This window comes from Podarcis liolepis (genome assembly GCF_965112155.1).
Source record: "Podarcis liolepis genome assembly, chromosome: 1".
NCBI classification, from domain to species: domain Eukaryota; kingdom Metazoa; phylum Chordata; class Lepidosauria; order Squamata; family Lacertidae; genus Podarcis; species Podarcis liolepis.
Window position 1 is genome coordinate 64121334 of NC_139554.1, and position 14328 is coordinate 64135661.

General features: G+C 41.0%; 1 protein-coding gene across 3 annotated transcripts in view; it reads right to left on the reverse strand.

The window, feature by feature from the left end:
- MPPED2 (metallophosphoesterase domain containing 2) overlaps positions 1–14125 on the reverse strand; it is a 134129-nt gene extending 120004 nt beyond the window's left edge. The window contains exons 1-2 of one of the 3 annotated variants that reach the window (XM_083465581.1): positions 13558–14125; positions 5207–5450 (exon numbers count right to left, since the gene is read on the reverse strand). In XM_083465581.1, coding sequence (XP_083321707.1) covers positions 5207–5334 — 128 coding nt within the window. In that variant the 5' untranslated portion in view covers positions 5335–5450; positions 13558–14125. Of the gene's footprint in view, positions 1–5206; positions 5451–11904; positions 12093–13011; positions 13192–13557 lie in introns of those variants that run through there. The other 2 variants (XM_083465582.1, XM_083465580.1) reach the window with 2 other exon arrangements.
- Between the last annotated feature and the right edge of the window lie 203 nt (positions 14126–14328).

The window sequence follows — 14328 nt, forward strand, 5'->3', positions numbered from 1 at the left end:
ATGAAAAAGAAGATGATTTTAAAATAAAATTACCAAAAAAAATCCTGCACAAATGAATATTAGATGAATAAAAAAAGAAAACCAGATATAATCAGAAATGCTGTTTTGGCTAGCTTTATCTGCTGGATTAGGATTTTTTTAAAAAGAAAAAAAGTTATCCAAAATATTTTTCCAAAGCCACGTAACTGCTAGCATTACAGCCAATATTAGAAAGTGCAATTCTTTGCTATAAACAATTAATGATGGAATGTTGAGACATAGGATGCAGAAAGCCATTCAGATAATCATTTAGAACTATGATTTCCCTAGAATGAGATACGATCCACCTGTGGGCTGAGGACTTCGTGAATGAGGTGACAGGCTTCTAGCAGTGTTCGAGTGTCAGGCTGATGCAGTATAGGAGGTTAATGTGAATTCACCAGATCAGGAATTAGACTTGTGGGCCTTGAACAGAGACCAAGTTCCATTAGTTCTTCAGCAAAATACAGCAGTGACTCTCAATTTGAACACACTTACATGCTGGCTGCAACAGCTAATGTGAGACAGGATGGAATAAGGTGACCTCAGAGAAGTAAAAACCCAGCGTTAGATGAAACATATATTTTTCTTTCTAAAGGCACACCTATGCATCTTTTTCCAGTGTTGTAGAACTACTCTACCTCATGGGACAATCTTCTTTCAGCAGAAAATATAGAATGAATTGAAAACTGAACTGGCTGCAAAGCCAAGTAATCAAATCGGACATTTGACCATGAAGCAAGAGGCATCACGTTTTTAAGTTATTTTGGATAAGGGGAACTGGGGACAAACTAAATACAATGCTAAACACAATAATATGTGCTTGACATTCATTTACTAAACAGGAATTGCATAGTAATAATAATAAATAAACTTTTATTTCTATCCCACCCTCCCCGGCTGAAGTCGGGCTCAGGGCGGCTAACATCAGTGTATGTATATATATATATAGAGAGAGAGAGCGCGCGCGCATGGGGGGACCGATTCAGATTGGGGCTGCAGTATGGGGAATTACCCCCCCGCACACGGTCCCAATCAAGTACATGTATGAAGGCACCCCACTGCTGCTATTTCCCCCAGGAGAAAACTATCATTAGCATCAATTGTAGCTTCCTTCCTTGAGAAAATACCAGCCATAGGTGGCTATCCACATTGGGACCATGGCACAGACAAAAGGTTAAATCCCTCCCCTGCTCCCATTTCGGCCCTGCTATGGATGCTGTTCTGTCAACAAAAACAAGCACACAAGAGCCAATCACATAGTACAGTGGTGCCCCACAAGACGAATACCTCGCAAGATGAAAAACTCACTAGACGAAAGGGTTTTTCGGTTTTGCGTTGCTTCGCTAGACGAATTTCCCTATGGGGTTGCTTCGCAAGACGAAAACGTCTTGCGCTTTTTTTTTAAAGCCGCTTGAAGAGGCGCAGTTGCGACGGACCGTGCTTCGCAAGATGAAAAACATCGCAAGACGAAAAGACTCGCGGAACGAATTCTTTTCGTCTTGCGAGGCACCACTGTACAGTTTGGTCCTGTGTCTCACAGATTTCAAAATCCAATTATGATTGGGCTGCAGCCGATTTCCTGACTTTCAGTTTGTATTTCAATATACAAGTAGGAGGTTTGTCCAAGGGAAAACAATGTATAATAAGGTGCAGGCTTTCACTGCACTGAGTGCAGATCACGGCACCAAGCTCAGTCCAGAACTTTTTGTGTCTGCCATGAGATTAGAGCCGTCTGCAGCAAGGCAACTTAAAACTTACAGTTCTTATGAGCTCACTCACTGTAGACTGTGTACTTACAGAAATAAGCATTGTTAATGAAAGCCTGAGCTCTTTACCCCCCCCCAAAAAAACCACAAATTCTGCAAAAACGAGAGAATAATTTGTGCAAAATAAGCATTTCAATTTGCAAAATAAGAATTTTATTCAGTTGATACAGGAGCAGTCATTTTTAGGCTATCAAGGAATGCCTTGATACTGAAGAACCAAACCTAAAATGTATGTAATGTGGACGAATCTTTATCAACTCTGAACTGTGCTATCTCCCAACTTCAGTATAGTCAGGGAACTAAGAAAACATTTTGCAATGTGGTGCTGGACGTAGACATAAAAGCTACACATTACTTGCAAACTCATCTAATAAAGCTCTGACAGTCTTACAAAAAAACAACAACCAGAAACAGCTTTAGAGTGGAATTATTTTGCACAGAAAGCAGGGGGAAATGGATGCTTAACTCTTTCACCACCATCTTTTTTTAACTGAATTCCTCACTCAACTCAACACAGTATCTCCCTCATGGCGTTCCAGTTACACATTTACCTTGCAAAATATGTAATTTATCTTTGTGTGCTTAGCTTTGCAAAGCATTTAACCAGAACTCCACGGAGGAAGGGAGTGCTGTTTAGAAGGGTTAGGAGAGCTGCAGCAGAAAAATATCTAACATGCTTTGAGTTCCAGAAAAACTCAGCCAACACCAACTGACATGGCTATAGTACTGTACATACATCTTCATGAAAGTAAAAAGCATCACTGTACCAAATAGTCAGTGAACACCTCAGGATTGAAGTAGCTGGAAGTTGAAATACGTAAATTGGCAAGGAAAGACACTGGATCAGAACGCAAGGCTAGTGATCCTTCCCAACCACAAGAACCAAAGCATCTGGTTTTGAACCTTTAATGGAAATTGCCTGTATGTTGTGCATTCATTAGCCACTTTTCCTAGAACAGACCCACAGAAATCATAGGACAAACCTGGTGTACTATGTGTCAACTTCATAATACTGTATATGGATTACTTACACTAACTTGAAGCAATGTTCTGTAGTCTAAAATAAATTGCTCAAAATGCTGCATCAAGATAATTTCCAAAACCAGGTGATATATATATTTGGTCAGAGGAAAGGTGATCTCATTCCATTTTATTATTATTATTATTTTGTAGTGAAACAGTAGAATCCTAGACACTCAAACTAGATTGAGCTTCAGCCTTTCAGGATTATAAATTTTCTTTAGAAAATTTCCCAATCCACAGCATTGATCAGGACGTCTTAACTATATATAGAACAGGTGGTGTAGCTGGGTCTTAGAAAGGAATGCAATAATCAATCAACGATGTGAATCTGCATTTCACATAACACCCTGTATCAGAAGGAATTATTAATAATCTCTTAAAGTAAATTATCTTTGTTACAACAGCTAAAGCTTTCCAGTTTCAGAAATGATGGCCTAAAACAGCTGCATGTTCCCAAAATCACAAATACAAAGTCATGGTAAAATATGTTGAATAGCTGTATTGTCCATTTCTGCACAGCAAATGCACCTACGGTCAGATACAACAATCAGCTAAAAGCAGTTTTCAAAACAATGCTCTGGAATTTTTTCCTGGTTATTTCATCATTGCACAAGCCTATTCAATCATGCAGAAGGGAAATGATGAAGAGGGGGTTTGGTTTCTTTTTAAAAACTGTATTCTCTAACCCTCCCATCAAACACATATACCCCACATCAAACGGCTTTTTAAAATTTACACAGCTTTTAGAGTTTATTGCAATACAAAATGAGAAGATTGTCTTCTTTTGGGTGGTGAAAGGGGGAACAAAAGCCCTGCCAGGTTACAATTCTAACTACATGTTTATCTGGTGCATAATCAAGGCTGCTTTTTAAAAGTGATTAATATATTTGCATTGGCATTTAACTTTTGTCCTTTTCTCTATGGTTGAAAAAAAAAGCTCACTTTCCATTCTCATTAACAAAGAGTTCTGCATAACTCAAAGGCTGGCACACCTCACTCAGGGCAACAGGAATTGATGGAATTTAAAAAAACAAAAAACCTTTGCCCCCTTATCAGTTATTGAAGAAACATCTCATCTCTTAGAAGTATCTCTCTTCCAACGCTTTGAATTCTCACTATGCAATGAATAAAAGACCTGACTCACCTTTGGTCAACATGAGGTCAAGAGGTGCCTCTTTTGTTTTATAATTTAACTTGTCCTTCAAACCATTAGGGAAAAAGGAGCTTATGTAAAAATTGCCCCTTTTAAAGATCGGACATCACTAGACAATAGGAAGGAAATCTGGAGTTTTAAGTCTTCACTTAGGTCTTAAAACATGTGAGTGTACACATGTACACACACAAACTGTGCCTACACAAGTCCTTCTGTTGTCAGTGTGATCTCACACGCCACAATACCAAAACATAGCAGGCTGAGCAGGGAACCTTTTGCACTGCCTTTGTTGGTTTAAGCTCAGGCTATAAACATTATTTTAATGCAGTATTTGTATTTCTTGGGACTAATAGTTCAGCAGTCTTGAAATCCTTTGTCTTCCTGGTTGTAAGAGGAATGCAGCATGCGGCACACGTTCCCCTTACAACAAGGAGGACAAAGGATTCAGTGATCAGGAGACAATTAGTCCCAATTAGGCCTATTTCGCAGCTGAGTGCAAAGGGTGGGGGAAGGGTGTTCACATTTTCAAGAAATATGTCCCTCTGGCAAGTTCCAGTGAAATCAATAAAGCTACAAGTCTGTTACTAGGCCTGCAGCTCACATACAAAACTGTGCTGAGTTTTACCAAGCCTCTGACATCTGGAGCTCTTTGAACACTATTCTGTCCAATAAACCATGCAACAAATTTTGGATATTTTTTTTTTGTTCTCACCTAGTTCATAACAGGGATTACCATAACTCTAATAATCCCACACCCGCCATCAGTCCAGGGGTAGGTAACATGAACTTTCAGATCACAATTTATACATCCTACAGGCTAACATTTCAACTCTCCCCTTTTTTGTTTTTTGAAAATGTTATCACAATAAATGTTAGAAGACTAGCAACAAGTAAAAAGAAGCCCAAATTCTTATTTTTCTACTCTCGTGATTACAAAGTCATCACAACTCTGATATGTTGACCTAATTTTCACTACCAGGAATTAGAAAACTGTAAAATGGGTGCAAAATATACGCCAACTTTGATTTGGATTCCAGAAAGTATGCATAATTGCAAGCAAATTACGCAACTCAATTACAGCAAAATATATGGTTGTTTCACACCTTGTTACAGATGGAAAACTTGTTCAGAATTAAGTGCCACCTTGCTGTTATAGCAACAGCAAGGTGGCACTTAATTCTGAACAAGTTTTCCATCTGTAACGTCCACTACATGAAGTTCAAAAATCAATAATAGTACTTACATGTGTACATGGGGAGGCTGGAACCTGCTCTGGTTAATGTTGTAGTGTGTGAACGCCTGGGTTGGATTTGAGCTGTATTCATCCACAGAAATGGTAACTTTCCCTTGTGAAGGAATTCCATGAGCCATCCTTTCTCTTTATAGACATGAGCAACTTACAACTTTCCAGAACAAAAGATGGGAGTGGGCATTGTGTTTCAGCCAACGACAGAAGCCAAATATCTCCTCATGAGCTCTGCAGACTTCTGGAAAAACAGAACAGTACAGAGATATTGATCAATTTGTAATGAGGGTTTTGATTTCAGCCTAGCCTGTGATGGTTTCCTATGGAAATATGTATTGATCCATTCCTAATAACACTAGCGTGTACAACTAAGAGTAAACTCATTCTCTGAGCCTAGCTCTTAATGTACCTGAAATGACACAATCCACATACAAAAGGGAGGTATCAGCCCATCTGGGGAAACTCTTTGGTTAGCCAAAGTAAAGAAAAATCTTAAAGACAAAATCCTAAAGGTGGGAGACCTCCAAAAACAACACCCCCTTAAGGAATGCTGGCTGACTGCTGGGAAGCGGGTATGGAAAGCCGCTGGTGAAGGACAATATAATGGAGTACAGTGGTGCCTCGCAAGACAAAAAACTCGCTAGATGAAAGGGTTTTGCGGTTTTTGAGCTGCTTCGCAAGACGAATTTCCCGATGGGCTTGCTTCGCAAGATGAAAACGTCTTGCGTTTTTTGCAAGTTTGTTTCCTTTTTCTTAACACCGTTAATACAGTTGCGACTTGACTTTGAGGAGCAACTCATATGTGGTAGCCTTTTTTGAGGTTTTTGGTGATTTTTGAAGCTTTTCCAAAACTTTTCCGACACCGTGCTTCACAAGACGAAAAAACCGCAAGACGAAAAACTCGCGGAACGAATTAATTTCCTCTTGCAAGGCACCACTGTATCTTGGGAAAGGGTATGGCTGGCTGCTGGAACCCTGAACAGTAGCAGTCCACAGGGCTACATATTGTTTCAGGTTCAACTTGTTATACCCACATGGTATGCTGTCGTCATGCTTAAAGTACTTTACGACAGTATTTCTATGATGTTTGGAGGACAACACTGGCACCAAGTCTCCCTCTCCAACAAAGAAGACAGAGTTCTGACACCAGATATGGAGATTCAATGCCAATGCCACTGCAGAAGCATCTACAGCCCTGGCCCAATCAATGTTGGCGCTCCAGCTTCAGTAGGAACATGGTAAGCGGTGAGCTGGGGAGGTTCAAGGATGTGCCAGGGAAGGTCTGGGAAATGGCTTAGATCCAAAGTGATTCCACTTCCCTGACATGCAGCCAGGGATTTGGAGACTAACTCAAGAACCTGCAAAACAGACAGATGTGCAAGAGTTCTTCTCCAACCACACATCTGCTCTGCACAGTTAAACCACCCTCAGATTACACTTGCACACAGTAATCTTAGGAATTTTAGAAGGCTCAGAGGACTTTTACTTTAAATTAAAAATATCAACCTTTTCATAAATGCAAAGAAATGTAATTGCAACTGTAAACGTTTTTTATATTTTTCTAAACTCACAAACTTGAACGTCTTTGGTCCAACATTCTCTCATTCCTCCCCCTCCTCCCCTCCCACCCTTCCTCCAAACATGCATACAGTTGTTTTGTTGGTTCTCCTAACCCACCATAAAAGACAGCTCATCTAACATTTCCATGAAACAAAACAAAAAGATTCACCAATTCATTTATAAGTACTGTTTTTCTTAAATTTAAAAATGATATTTTAGCAGCATTGCAACATATCCACGTCCCAAATTTTACAAGGTCAATGCTCAAGCAGCAGGGGATATTTTACTCTCAGTAGGACATGATGGAGCTGGTACAGGCAGTGCTTTTTTTCCTGGGGGGACACAGGGGGACGCATATCCCTAAACATTTTGTGAATTTAAGTTTGGCCTCATTGAGGGGCAGTATTTCAATATGAGTAGGAAAATGAGAGTACCCCTAAACGTTTTTTAGAGAAAAAAAAACTGGATAAAGGTATAGAAAAGGACAACAAAAATGATCAAGTTGTTCAAGCAGTTTCTTGACAAGAAAAGGTTAAAGAGAATAAGAGTTTTCTTGTTTAGGAAAAAGAAACACTATTGATGTTCACAGGAAAGGAGTTTATAATACATAGTTTATAATGTTATGAACAACATAAAAGTAGTTAAGAGGTGTATTACAATACTAGAATCAGGCTCATTCAAAAATATTCACTGGTCCTGGGGTTAAGGCTTGCCAAAATTATGCATTCTAAATGCAGTGAATAACTAATGCATGATAGCTGAGGGTGTATTGTTATTGTTTGTTATTATAGTGTACGTTTTTGGGGTTTTATATTGTAAGCTGCCCTGTGATCGTCAGATGAAGGGCTGTAAAGAAATAAGCAGCACATGTATATTCAGAGGCAGTATAGCTCTAAACGCAGAGACAAACAAACAAGGTATAACGATGGTTATGAGTATCCGTAAGCATCTAGCAACCCATTCATGGTTACAAAATACTGGAAAAGATGGGCCTAGAGATGGTTCATCCATCAGGCCAATCCATATGGTCTAAACTAAAGAATGGGAGCTACAGGAGAAAGATTGCTTTCTACTATTGGGTATACACCCTATCATTCCTAAATTTCCTTTCATTATTTAAGCCAAATAAATGGATAAAAAAGCAGAAATGGACAGTTCTTTATACTCAAAATCAATTATAATTTATTACTGTGAGTTATACACTTCCATTATTTAACATAACCCACATGTTCTAGCCATTTGCTTCATTCCTTCACTAAATATTATTCTGGTCAAAAAATTAGTAAATGTCTGCTAGCCCTTTTGAATGTTTCAGCCATGAAGGGGCAACTCAAGTAGGAAAGAGCTGTGGGTATGCCCCTTGAATGTCGTCGTCCTCACACAGATCCTTTGAGCTTTCCCATGTTCTAGTGTAACTTTTGCATTGGGGGCCTTTTCTACTTGTGAAGGCTAACTAAGAGCTCTGGAAGATCAGGATTCTTTTTTACACTGGAAGTTCCACCAACAGAAAAGTCTCCCCCCCCCCCCACACACACACTTGAAGAATTTATACTAGAACACAGGGAAGCAGACAGGATGCATACAATGATAAAGGGCTAAAGGAATAACCCTACAACGCTTTTCTGCTTGTGTTGCCTCTTCACTGTTGTGGCACCAGAAGAGTTGTGAAGCACTTCTAATCCTTCCATTATGTCAAACTGCTTTCTGCGTTTGAAATCTCTCAAAATAATTCTGATTGGTAAGTCTTAATCCAAAAAACCCCTGCTATTCTAATGCACTCTATGAACACCTTCATTAAGTCACCAATTTCCCTGTTATTCCCTGGTGAGGTTGATGGACTTCCTTCCATTCCCTAACATTGACACAAATGTTTAAATCCAGACTTGCCATTAGAAAAAAGCAGTTACGCAGTCTTCAAGTATGTGCTCATAATAAACTGCAGGCGAACAGACTGAGCACAAACTTGGAAAGCAAAACTTGTAATTCCCACTCTTAACATTTTAATACCAAAAAGATCTGAAATGGTTCAAGATAGGTTCTCCCCCCCCCCCCAGATTTTGGTCATGATCCACCTTCTAGGGTATGTTTAAATCCAAACAGATAAATTGTTCTGCATTCTCAGGAATACCAAAAAAGGTAACACTTACATTCATATACCGGTACTTGCTGTTCCTATAAATTAGGTGCTTCCTAAAATTGATACAGAAGTATAGAAAACCAGTCTTTGTATTTACAATCAGCTATGCTACATAGCTGATTGCTACATAGCGGTGCTGCATTGTTTCTAAATAAAAATAGGACTTGCTAGATGTAAAATCAAATATCTGGAGCCTCTACATTGCACCAGTATTAAGATATGAACTGTAAAACCTGGTTCAGCACAAAATTCCACATAATGCCTTCCAAATAGCAGATGGCCTGCCATAGGCGATTTATTTTATTATTTTACAACCTCAGGCCTACATAGGCTTCCATATGTTAAGCAGGTTACGGAACCACACAACTTCCTTTTTCAAGAATCAGGGTATTTCTTCATTTTGCATATCGGAAAAAGCAAGCAGGGAGAGAGCTAAGACCCCATCAAGTGGATCTTGACCAAAATCTTTAGTATATTTCGCAGAGGGTATTCTTGGTCTTTGTCTCAAATTATGCGCTGGTTATATATATGTATATATAGGCATGGAGGACAAAATCGCTACAATTTGCTACATCAAATCTATGCCCAGTTTGCAGTGTAAGATAACTGCCTACAAATTGTAATGAAGGAGCTTCCATACCAACTTTGCAGCTGTTTCCTTAATTTCCCCCACAATTATATTTTACTGTTATTTTGCATAACAGTAAAACACAACACCTGCTTCCAATTGCAATTCTGTTGTGAAGACTGTAATTCTCTTTTGAGATACTAACTATGAAGACAGTGTGCAGTGTGGAACTGCATAATTGCACTGCACTGAAAAGTAAATACAAATGAAAACATCTTCCTGTTAGAGAAATGACTGTCATTAAAAAGAATGTTAACCCTGAGAGCTTAGGGATTGGGGGGAAAGAACACATTTTGTATTGTTAGAGTTTTAGTCATTAGTTTTAGGTAGCAGTATTGAAATGGCATGGCCCACCACTCCCTCCCCGCAAAAGCAGATTCTATTGAGTATAACTAATAAACACAATATCATTATTTTTCTGTTTTTTTCAAAAAGACAAGCAACTATATTTTAATTAATTTAGTGCAGCCAAAAGGCAGTATTTTATATTCTGTAGCCCACAAAACTCAAGGGGAAAGAAATCAAACTTGCTGAGGAGAATAGTGTATACAGCCCAACCCATGTGTTGTACAATATTCAAAACTTTAGCTATGAGAAAAACATTGAGCTAACTCAAAGTCAAAGCAGAATATTGGTAGGCAAACAGAAATCCTCATTCAGTTTCTCTAAGATTTTTTAAATTAAATATTTCTTTATTTAAATTTTCAAGTATGTATACAAAGAAAACACACACAAGCCAATATAAAAGTGAGCAAAATATTACATTTCTAATTCTGGGGGTCTTCTTGTATTAAAACATGGCAAATTTACACCAATGGCTTTTAAAATGTCAATCAGTGACTATCAAACTAGTAAATAAAGGTCACATATTATGTCTGAGCAGGCTGATCTTAGTTTCATTTCCCTTTCATTCTTTTCCAGTGCAAAACAGCTTTCATATTAGAAGTGTCTGATTGTGATCTGCTTTAATGAGGAGCTCTTTGAAGAAAATGTAAGGCAGGACCCAAGTACTTCAAAACTTTCACTAACAAATTTATTAGCCCCCCTGTGAGGACTATAGTTCTTCCCTCCCATTGACACCAGTCATTAAGAAGATGGTGCATCCACGGTGGAATAATAAGGGGGGGGGTCTACACTGTTAAGCAACTTACAGCTAATTTTAATGCTAGAATTATGCCAACAGAAGAACTAGCAAAGTGCCATCTTATATTATGTAATCCTGAAAAACTCAGGGGGCAGCCTGTGAATAATGTAAGCACTGGTTGTGCAGTTGGTATGCTTCCACAATGGATAAATGTCACAAAGGCATTGAATCTGCTGATTTGATTTGAAGTCCATAAAAGACACAAAAGCAGGGCATTTATATGCACTGTATATAATCATTTTTGTCTCAGAATAATAATAAAAAATGGCAAGTATTTCTGGCATTACCAGGTCACCAGTTTTTATAACATTGCTATAAACATGCACATTAAATGAAAGAAAATTAATAATCACACTCACAATTTGCACAGATGTAAAGAGAACAAATACTATTTGATGAAGAGAGAACCCACTATTTTACTCCATCATTTGGAATATTAATTCCCATTGACTTTAGACTGGCTTTAGTTGAAGCAAGTATGGAAATTCCTTAAGAATTAGAAATAAGGGGGAAGAGTTAAATAAGATACTGATGCTAACACTTCCTTCAAGATTCATTTTCAATCTTTGCTATTCTCGCTTTGATTAAACTACACTCAATGTGCAATCATTTACTCAGAAGTAAGTTCCACTGTTTTCAGTGGAGCTTACTCTCTGGTAAGTAAATTCAAGAATTTAAATCCATAAAGTCTTCAAGAAGTTACTCATGTAGGTGTCTGTTTAATACTTTCCTATAGCTTCTTCTAGCATAAGTTTATCCAATCACTGCAAACTATACACAAGGCATAACAAGATCCCCGTTTATACTCAACATTCCAGCAAACAGTGCATATATTTTTAATTTAACTATAACTCATTATCCATTCTGCTCCTATCTCCAGGTAGGCTTTTTCATTTTCTTTTCCTTTCTGAAGAGGGGTGCATAAAAGTTGTATATCAAATGAATGTTGGAAAGATAAAATCTTATCCCCAACACATGCCTGATAAATGAAACCAAACCTGTTTTCCATTCATAAAAAAACCTGATGCCACACATACAGAAAGATGGAGAAAGAGAGAAAAGAATCCGTGTGGACCCTTTCTTCTTACAGATGAAATCCTTAGAACAAACTCCATCCCTCGGTTGAAATGATCCATTTCCCATGGCACCTTCAGTTCAAAGGTGCACAGCAGCAAACAGGAACAATAAAAAACAACAACAACCAGGTACCAGTTTGCACACACTACCTCCTCGTGGCAGTCAGTCCGTGCCCATCTAAGCGGTGCTGGGCACACTTTCTCCCCCCTTCTCTCTGGGCAACTCTCCCGGAGAGGTGGCAGCACTCCTCTGAATCCACGCTGCGTGTTGGGTCTGCTTCCTCTCTGCCTCTCTCATTCCCTCTTTCCCCAGTGCTCGGAATGATTGATCACAATCAGCGGCCAATAGCTCTGACACCGCACCATCCTGACTCCCCCCCTCCTTTTCCCAACGTCACTCATCCCAACCGATCTCCCCCCTTGCCACTCAAGCTGGCATTATAACCTAGCTCAAATGCATTCAAACTCTCCCTCGGAAAGCTCCACATTTTTACAACTGCTTCATTGTTGTCGTCCGTCCCCCCCCTTCCAGATCCCCCCCCCCTTTTTATGGTCATGGTTAAAGTTTTCATCCTCTTTTCTCTACAATAGCTGTAACACCCCCCCCCCAATACAACATACACCGCTTCTTCTCATTCACATTTCGCACTCAAACTACAATACCTAGCAGGAGGTGGGTTGCTTTTGGCGGGGGGGGGGGGAGAGGGGAAAGTACAAAATCATGCAGCAAGCCGGGTGGGGCGGTAAATTTACAACTCGTGGGTGATTTCATATTTTTCTTCTTTCCAGCCTCCCCCCCTCCTTTTTCACCCCACCCCAATAAAATGTCGAAAGGTTTCCAAGTGCCCTTAGGCCTCGGGGGTCATTGATTTCCAAGCCTGTTGTGAAGCGAGAAGGGGGCGAGAAAGAGAGAAACGGAGCCGCCTTGCATGTGAAAGAGACATGGGGAAACTCCAGCTCTTGAATAGTAAAGAAACCCATTTGCAATCGTTACTTCCCCCCCCCTCCTTTTCTTTTGCCTTGGGAAAGGGGTGGGTAGGTGAGAAAATGCAGAGAATGAGGCAAAGGGGGGTGACAAACACGTTTCTGTCCCCCCCCGTCCTCACTCCTTCCTTCTCCCCGCCAGCCCCACGTTTCAGTTTTTCCACGCTAACTGTACTTTGCATTTCACTCCCTCGATCTGCCGCCTCGCCTCGCTCTCTCTCTCGCGCAGCACAATGCTCCCTTTGGCCTACCCTCCCCCGGTCGTGCTCTTACATTATAACCCCGATCACCCGAGACTCTCTAGTAAACAGCCAGCGAATTAATCTCCGCTGCCAAATCTATTCCCCAGCCACCGCCGCGCTCCCCCCCCCCCACTCCGCAAGACAAGAAATTAACGCAAAAGCGGGGAGGGGGGCAGAAGAAGGAGGAGGAGAAAGGTGGGGAGCACTAGAAGCACCGGGGTTGAGGGGGGGGGGTGGAGAGAGAAAGAGAGGAGGAAGAGAAACAGACAGCCGCGCAGAAATTAGCCTTCCTTCTGAAACAACAATTTATAATAAAATCACAATCATAACAATCCAGCTCTCTGCCCGCGATCGCTTTGGCGAGTGGCAAATCAGCAGCCCGTTTGAATCTGATTATTGTTTGCCCTCTCTGATCCCCTTGTACTTGTACATGACAAGGCACCTCTAACCCATGGCTTTGTGTTTTGTTATTAGGAATTTTCTCCCTCTCGCTCCCCCTTTCTCTCTCTCTTGGTCCTTCTTCTTCTTCCATCTGATCCCTCTCTCCCCTTCTCTCTGCTCGGGGCGGATGATTTACCTTCTCTCCCTCTTTTTTATTTTTCCTGGATGTTGATGTGTGTTCCTAGGGATGCCTTCAGTGCTGGGGAAGGAGCCGATCCATGAGGAGGAGGGGAGGAGGAGGCGGATGGTGCCGCGGAGCTGTGTTGCGAGAGGGCGAAAGAGCGAGGAAAGGCTTTGCTAAAGGTTGACGGCTGGTGCAAGGCAGGGCAGACACCTTCGACCCCCGAGGGTCCCCGGAGTGGAAAGGAGAGAGGCGGACGCAGGCAAAAGGAAGTAAGGAAGGAAAGAAGGAAGGAAGGAGGGAAGGGGAAGGGAGGAAGGAAGGAAGAAAAGGGAGAAGGAGAGCAGCCGCGATCTGGGCTGGAGAGCGAGAAAGAGAAAGAGGGAGAAATGAAGGGGGAGAGAAGGAGGAAGAGAGCGGAGGAGTGCAGTGAGTAAGGACTGCCACTGGGGTCAGGGAGCAGAGCACCAGGAAACAGGGCGGCCAAGGCGCTCGCCTCTCTCTCTCTCTCTCTCTCTCTCTCTCTCTCTCACTCACTCACACACACACACACACAGCCACACACGCATAGGCTGCCAGCTCCTCCTTGCTGCTGCTGCTTACTTCACTCTCTTCTCTCTCCCCCCCCCACCCCGCAACCTCAAGCCAAAAAGGAAGGCTAAGGAGGGAGAGCATCCCCTGCCAAATCGCAGCAAATCTCTTGCCCTCCCCTGAAAGATTAAATTGAAGAGGAATGCTGGGTCACGGGAGACCTAAGGCACTGCATGCTGGAGTGCCCTGCAAATC